Source organism: Oxyura jamaicensis, chromosome 12 (genome assembly GCF_011077185.1).
Source record: "Oxyura jamaicensis isolate SHBP4307 breed ruddy duck chromosome 12, BPBGC_Ojam_1.0, whole genome shotgun sequence".
Lineage (NCBI taxonomy): Eukaryota > Metazoa > Chordata > Aves > Anseriformes > Anatidae > Oxyura > Oxyura jamaicensis.
Window position 1 is genome coordinate 12,830,690 of NC_048904.1, and position 8,194 is coordinate 12,838,883.

Here is an 8,194-nt window from a genome sequence, read left to right on the forward strand (position 1 = left end):
CCCCCCCCCCCGCCGCCGCCGCCGCCGCCGCCGCCGGGCCCTGCGTGGAGCCGGGAGCTGCGCCCGTGAGTGCGGGGCCGGGCCGGGCCGCGGAGCCTTGGGGGGATCGTGGGGGCGCGGGGCTAAGCGCCCGGGGCCGGGGCCGGGTCCCCGTTCGCGCGGGGGGCGGCGGGTGCCCGCTCGGGCCGGGGCAGCCCCGGGGAGCAGGGGGCTGGGGGCAGTGGGAGGTGCCGGGGGGGCTCCCGCAGCCCCTCGGGGGGCAGCCCCGGGCCGCTGGGGGCTGCAGGCGGAGCGCGGCGCTCCCGGCACCGGCTGTGCTGAATCACGGCCCCCGGGGGGGTGCAGCCGCCGTGCGCTGCCCCGGTGCAGCCCCGCACCCCCCGGTGCTCGTGGGTGTCCCCGCGGGGCCAGGCCGGCGGGAGCGGGTTGGTGGCGGGGGTCCCCGGGGGGTCGCGGGGCGGGATCGGGACCGGGACCTACCCCGGGGTCCCGGGGGGCTCGGGGCTCAAGGTGAGGCCACCGGGGGGTGTTTGTCTCCATCACCTACGGTGGTGGAGGCTGAGCACTGACCTAAGGAGCTAAAGGAGAGCAAGGCTGAGCGAGGCTGCAATAACCCACGGGAGTCACCGTGCCTTGGCGTGGGGAGGGGGAGGGATGCTCCCCCGGTGAAGGTAGCCGCTGTGTTAGCAGAAGACTTGCTAGCCACTGGCTTAATAACCCGCCGCCACCGTGCCCAGGGCAGCTCGGTGCTGTATCATCGCGGCTCTGCGCTGCCGGCTGCTCCCTGGCTGTGCAGATCCAGGGAGGACTGGCACTGGTGCTTCCAGCCCAGTTTTTGGTAGTTCAGGTGGGTCGCTGATAGCGATTTACAGTAAAAACTTGCCTTTGGATTTTAAGAGTGGCTCAGGAATGAGGGGTTGTCCATTGACACCGTAGCCGTGCTGGGAGCAGGACTTGCGTTTTCTCATCTTTGGGGATCCAAATGTCAGCGGCTAGGAGCTCACCAAGTGGGCGAGGAGCTTGAAATACCACGTGTATTTATCCCTATAAATGCAGTGCTAGCTTTGTACAGTTCCTGTCAACTTAATGTTGATCCTGAAACCTGTGATACCTACTGAGGTTAAGCAGTTTGTGTAGACGTTGAACAGTTTGTGTTGTAATTTTGCTACCAAACTGTCCATTAAAGACCAGTACTCCAAATAAACCCTTCAGTACATCTCTCAGGGAAAACGGGCTGAAAAGCATTCAGAGCAGCTCCAAGTGGTATGTGCCTCTCGACTTTTAACTGCTAGGTATGTTTCTCCTCCTTGGTGTAGCTGTGTATGATGGTACAAGCACTATGACTTTCTCCAGGTGCAGCACACAGCCTGTGGCCATGACCAGGTGTGACTGATGTCTGTGGGCCCAGCAGTGAAAACGCTTCCCAGTGCTGCTGGCAACCCCCAGGTCCATCCTGGACGTGTGCGTGTCTGTTCGCAGATGCAGACATTCAGCTGACTCTCATTTGCTTTCTCTGAATCTCAGCTTGCAAAATGGTTGCACGTTAGTAGCTGTTCCTGGGAGAAGCCCTGCTGAAGTTAATGGGACTACCTGTTGCAGTAATGTTGCTAGTAAATAGCCTTGTAATCCTCTGAGTCATAAAATATTAAATAAGAGTGAGTGTTTTATGAATGCAGGTATCCAATTTGGTGCATGTACTATAAAATGATGACTTGGGTGCTTTTCTTCGAAGGTACTTGCCTCTCACTGCTAATTTCTAGCTCTGGATGTGCTTGGTGCTGGGCTATGACAGCTCTGATGACCCTGGTAACGCTGCATGTCTTCTCCCCACTCAGAAAAAGCTTAATGAAGGCACGGCTGTAGGTTGACACAATCGATGCGCTCCTGCTCTCACCAAAGAGCGATGCCCTTAAACGGTGTCAGCAGTTTGTCCAGCTGAGGTTCATCCCACACAAGTATTCCTGGTCGTTATTAAAGGCAGGCTGTCCTGGGCTGCATCCGCGTGTCGCCTGCTTGTTGTGGTGGGGATGGTTTCTCTGCCTGGTGGCTGTGCTGTGTGACCTGGACCAGCGCTGGCTGGGGGTCGCCAGCCCTGGGGTGGAGATGGAGTGAGTGTCTGCCTGCCTGCACCCCTGCATCGCCACGTTTCATTCAGGAAGAATTTGGAGCATTGTTGAAAGGCAAATTGTGAATTCCCCACCCTTGTTGTGATGTGGTTTGCTTGTCCTTATCTCAGGTGGTACCTGAACAGAGCTATTTTTGCCCGTAAGTTGTCTGGAAATGCAGAGCTCCCAGGCTGGTGCGGGGAGCAGCGGGTAGCTGTGGTCACATTCAGGCGTTTTAGGATGGCCTCCTTGTGTCATCGTTTGTGCTGCGCGTTTTGCTCCACGGTGAGCTTTGCCAGGTGGGTCTGTACGTGCCTGTCAATTCTTGATCGTTACACAAAGGTCGGTGAGACTTCTCGTTGCCACTTCTGTGTTGAGGGCTGGGTTTCTTTCAGCTAATTGCTCTCGTAACTTACTGTGGTGCTACGTAGAAATACTGTGATCAAAGATCAGTTCATGATCAGACAGTTGCTGTCATACAGGCAATTGAATCTGTTTCTTTCACTGAACAGTCATTGATGAAAAAAAAGTCTTGATTCATCTGCACTGGGGACTCAGTGAAGTTTCTGGCCAGCTGAATTATTTCATCTTCAAGTGAGTGTTCTTCTTGAAAATGAAATACCTAGGCTAGTCTCTCTCCTATGATTTTAATGCATCTTCATGCTATGCTGGTGTTGTGCATGGCCAGGGGAACAGCTGTAAGTACCCGTTCCTTAAAGGAGGGGAAAAAAAAAACAAACCAGAAACTGGAATCTGGAGGGTCTGGGCTATTGATAAAAGCTAATGAGCTGTACTCAAGTGACAATTCAAAATAGAGAAAACCTGAACGACTTCAAAAGATAATTACAGACATTGGCAAAAGAGCTCGCATTCCAGGTTTATCTACTGGTGGGGGTGTGTGATTTAGTATACGTTCTTGAGGCATGCTCCATCTCTAATTTGTAAAAATAGGATCCTGGTATGACTCGTTCTGTACCTTAATTCCTTAGTCTTCTGTTGTCTGACCTCATGATTTTCATGCAGTGGTTTTGTGTTTTCTTCTCTTGATATACCTCAGGTGCAGCTGAGGCAGTGCCCGTGCTGCTGCCCCCCAGGCCTGGCCTCTGGAGACCGCTGCGGGCAGGGCAGCGGAGCCCAGAGCAGGCCGCGCTGCGTTGTTCTGTGGGGAACGGCAGAACTTGCCTTGTTTTCTAGGAATGAGAAGGGCAACGGTTGGGAATTAACCGTGAACCGTTCAGTTTTTGAGAACGTAGGGCCCTGCCACAGCTAAATCCTCCAGCTGCTTTTAGCTGTGTCCGTGCGCAGAAGTTTGCTGGTACCGGGGACAGGAGCAGATGCCTTGGTAGCTTTGTTGTCTTTAAGATGTAAAAATAAACAAAACTGCAAAGCTGCACCCTACTTAAAGCAGGCTGACCTAAATTTTCAGCAGTTCCAGCAGAGATGCAGATTCTGGATAGGGAATACAGGCTTACTGACAGCTGGCTTCTCTACACGGGTGCCCCTTGGCATGGTCAGCAGGCCACCTTTGGAGAGCCTCCGCTGGTGTCGGGGCTCGTTCACGGCCCCTGCCTCGAGTCAGAAGCCGGGCTGTGGATTTTCCTTGCAGTGCTTGTGTGGAGAGAGTCCCCTTGTTATGCAAGTCAGCGGGTCAGCATCTTCTGGGAAGTTACAGTGTGAACCACTTCTCAAATTGCTTTCGTTGGAGCGTAGTTGAAAGGGTGTTTGATGTCCTCTTGCTCATCCCTGATGAGATTTCTTTCGAAAGCATGTGTGTGTGTCTGTGCAGTCCATTCGTGTGCTTTCTTTGTAGATTAATGTTCTTGCTATCAATTGCAGTTCTCCACTATTGAATTATTAATTCTGCAGTGAGAATTTTTTTTCTTGCTGTTCATTCTTTCATGCTTGATTTATTCTTCTGCACAGTTTGAAACTGGAGCATGGGAATTTTGACTGGCGTTCATGGATCGCGTGCATGACCCCAACGGCGAATAAACAAACTCTTTTAATTGGGAAAAGGACACTTGTCTTTCAAAGTGCTCAGTTTTCCAGGTGAAAAGTAGTCCGTTTGTAAATATATATTATCCTCAGGGGCACATTGCGTGTTGTTTAACAAGTCTGGGATGGTCAGAACAGCCAGCAGAGTGGCTCCCTGTGTGCTCTGGAGGCAGTGCTGTGGTAGTGTGGAGGGAGACGCAGGGAAAAGCTCGTTTGCAGATTCTGCTTCTAATGTGGCTTTGTAGCTGAATGTTCTCCTGGCAGAGAGCCTGCCTTTGATTAGAAAGCATTCCCCTTGGTTGTTCTTGTAGATACTTAGTCTGCCATGTTTTGTTTGTTTTGTGTTTTTGTGTGTGCTTTCTCCTGCAGGGAGATAATAGGAGGTGAGCTGCGTATCCTTTCAACAACCTTCTGTTAAACTTGGAGTACCACGGTTCAAGCAATTGAACAGATGGATAATGGAGACTGGGGATATATGGTAAGTGATCCCGTGTACATGTGTGTGCTGAGCTGCACGACTGGGCTTTCAAGAGCTCGAGGTAGGAATCCTTGCAGATCTGTCTTGTGTAGATCCAGAGTTTCAGTTATGTGAGAAGAAAAACCGCGTGTTAGAGGATCTAACTAGAGTGCTTCCCCTCACGTGCTGTTTGTGGGGAGTGCTCCTGTTCATATTTCCTAGCAAAAATCAGTGAGTCCTTCACTGACTGTTAAGCTCGTTGTTGCCATTTTCCTAACACACAAAACCTGAAAGTAGTTTGTGCTTCTTGTGTATAATTTTAAGGACTTCATCATGTTATTTATAAGGAAAAATATTTTTCCTTTAAATCCTGTCCTAAACCAGACAAATGCATCTTATTTTTCTCCTCTTCTCATTCTCTAAACATTCTGCTGCCATGCATATGTCTCTTTTTCTCTGGCTGGCCTCAGTCCTGATTGTTAGGATTGGTGGCCAGATGGGATTTATGTTCCTTTCTCTCTTGCTTCCTCATGTGCTATCTGGAAGCTGATGCAGACCAGCTTGGTGCTCTGCCCCCTCTTCTATGCAGTATGCTCATTTTCAAATAAATGTTTCGTTTGAGGGTTAAAAGCTGGAAGATTTTTGTTTGCTTGTTTTAATGATGCCTCTTAACCAATACATCGATTACTTTGATTGTGAGCTCTTGGTCTTGTGCCTAAACTTGCACTGTCTTCCTCTTTTGAGGGAGAAAAAAGAGGCTTGGGACTTGTTCAACTCATTTTTGTTGTTGTTGTTCTTCCTCTTGAACGAGTGACAGATTTTGAAAGTAAGGAGCGCTGATGGACCTCATTCAGATTAATGTGTTCTTCAGGAAATGTCTCTGTTTTCATTTCCCCATCTGTAAAATAGGAAAAAAACTTGTCCAAATGCAAAACGTAATTCTGTGACAGTACCTCAGTTGTTAAGATTTCTAAAGGATTCTGGAAATGTGCTTTCTGAATGTTAAGTGTGATCCTGTCTAGTTGCCAGCTGTGCCCTGTTGCTGGGTGGCTTGGATTTGCTCAGGTTTGAACACCGCTTAAAGGCTTCATATGGGAGAAGCGAGATTCTTCCTGGAGCCTGCAGTTCTCAAACAGCATTTGCCATGTGTGTTGGTGAGGTGATTGAGTCTTCTCACTGTGGCTTGACAAACTCTGCGCTTTCTCTCTTTCTAGATGACTGATCCAGTCACGCTAAATGTGGGTGGACACATGTATACGACATCCCTCACCACTCTAACGAGATATCCTGACTCGATGCTTGGGGCCATGTTCAGGGGAGACTTCCCCACCGCCAGGGACTCTCAGGGCAATTACTTCATTGACAGGGATGGACCACTTTTCCGTTACGTTCTTAACTTTTTAAGGACCTCAGAGCTAACTTTGCCACTGGACTTCAAGGAGTTTGACCTGCTTCGGAAGGAGGCGGACTTCTATCAGATCGAACCACTCATTCAGTGTCTCAATGACCCCAAGCCTCTGTATCCTGTGGATACCTTCGAGGAGGTGGTGGAGCTGTCCAGCACCCGCAAGCTGTCCAAGTACTCCAACCCGGTGGCTGTAATCATCACGCAGCTCACTATCACCACAAAAGTCCATTCCTTACTGGAGGGCATTTCAAACCACTTCACCAAGTGGAATAAGCATATGATGGACACCAGGGACTGCCAGGTTTCTTTCACTTTCGGGCCTTGTGACTACCACCAAGAAGTGTCACTTCGAGTCCATCTGATGGAGTACATCACAAAGCAAGGCTTCACGATCAGGAACACCAGAGTTCATCATATGAGCGAGCGTGCCAATGAAAACACAGTGGAGCATAACTGGACTTTCTGTAGACTGGCACGGAAAACAGATGACTGATTCTGACTCCGCAGGAGCCATTTCAGTGATTAGCAACTTAATTGAACAGTAAACCCAAGAGAGCCTGGATTTTGACTAAAGCAACAATGTGGTCTTTTTTTATACGAGTATTTATTGTTTATCATTAAGGACTGGAGGAGTTTCATTCTCTAGCAGCTCTGTCCTTTTGTCCTGTCCAGAAAAAAAAAATGCATGTGCCTGTTCAGTCAAGACACCTTTTTGTTTGAAAGAGGGAGTCTGAAGAATTAGTACAATAGGGTATTTTGTGTCATTAACACAATTCTCTGACGCAACTTAAAGTGCTAAAATTACCTCTCTTTAAACGGTTTCTAATCCATCTAATGCTACACCACTGGGAGCAAGAAACAAACAGAATTTAAGAGGCAGATGGGGAAAAGCTGCTATCATGTAGACTAATTTAGTTTTTAAATCAATAAACAGTATTGTAATATTCTGCAAAAACAAATCCCACCCTTTAAAAGTACTTGATAAGTACAGTTTCTTACAGTTATGACAACTGTTTCCTTCTATGCATATAAATCAAGCAACCAAATATTATCTGTAGCCATGGAAATATGATTAGAAATATTTATATTGGATTCTGAGTGCAAAATGTCCCTGTGGTAGAATTCTTATTTTTAATGCCTGGTGCAATATTACTCCCAAGTGTAATGCCTGCCAGTAAGAAGCTAATAAAAATGTGAAATACAGAATACTATTTTGTATTTTGTTTGTCTTCTAGAACTCTGTGCTTTATAAAACCACCAAAGCATGTTATTCGGTGCTTCAGAGTAGTGCAGATGCTCTGGTAGGGCTCCGTTCTCCTCCATTACTGACATACTTTCTTCCTTTTTATCTTAATCAGTTGATCCACCTGTCCTCATTACAGAAAAAAAATCTTAGGTTTGGAAAACTTTGCACTTTGACCAACAGAAGGATGGCAAGTATTTATAAGGACTACAGGGATGGGGACAGAGGAAACACAGAGACTAAATACTTGTAGCTACTAGCCAGTGTTACCCAGTTTCAGTGATTTATCTAATAGCTGTAGGTATCATACATATATGATTCTGTATTTTAACTGAAGTACTGTTTCTGATGCTGATCCAAGGCACTCAGTTTCTGTGTTCTTTCCTAATTTCATGTAGCCATTCCTGCTTCTCTTGGGCACTTTGGCACCATTATTTGTAGTACTTCTGGTTACGCTCTAACGTGAATGCTGTTGGGAGTAGAGTTGATGTTTGTTTTGACTGAATGGATCATGTTCGCCTGTGATGTTCTTGTCACAAGTGTTTATTACCACAGCTGCTTTCATTTCTGGGCTGTGTGGACCATAGCTCTTTGGGGATCTAAAATGGGGGTCTGGAGTTTTGCGGCTGTTGCTGGCTCGTGAAGCCTGAAGCCTTGCATCCCAGCTCTCAGTCAGTCTTGTCTCAGTGTGTATTCCTCTGCCATATTTTGTCTCCCCTCTTCATACATTGTAGGGATTTTGACTTTTGTAGGAAGTGACAGTAAGAGCTTCATTCTTCCAGAGGTGGAAAAGAAAAGTTGAACTGATGAAGCTCAGGAAAAATAGTTGTTTCCTGCCTGCAACATATGGTAAGAAATATCTGTGTTAGCTGTCGTTGAATTATAATCACAAGGTGTTTGCAAAACTTCATTTAATAGCAAGTTAATGATGGGCCCAGAACAACCTGACTTTTCATAATTATGAAGTATAATAACTAGAGAAGCGA

At 47.7% G+C, this 8,194-nt stretch overlaps 1 protein-coding gene across 1 annotated transcript; it reads left to right on the forward strand.

Moving 5' to 3' along the window:
* KCTD6 (potassium channel tetramerization domain containing 6) lies at positions 1 to 7,173 on the forward strand. The gene is made up of 3 exons (XM_035337977.1): positions 1 to 65; positions 4,470 to 4,578; positions 5,772 to 7,173. Exons 2-3 carry the CDS (start codon positions 4,552 to 4,554, stop codon positions 6,456 to 6,458), a joined length of 714 nt encoding a protein of 237 aa, XP_035193868.1. The 5' UTR covers positions 1 to 65; positions 4,470 to 4,551; the 3' UTR covers positions 6,459 to 7,173.
* Positions 7,174 to 8,194: the final 1,021 nt, after the last annotated feature.

Bases quoted from the DNA above. Each gene is read 5' to 3' on its own strand.
- KCTD6 (XM_035337977.1), top strand. From the start codon at position 4,552: ATGGATAATGGAGACTGGGGATATATG. The intron at 4,579-5,771 runs GTAAGTGATCCC...CTCTCTTTCTAG, and splicing joins ATGGAGACTGGGGATATATG to ATGACTGATCCAGTCACGCT.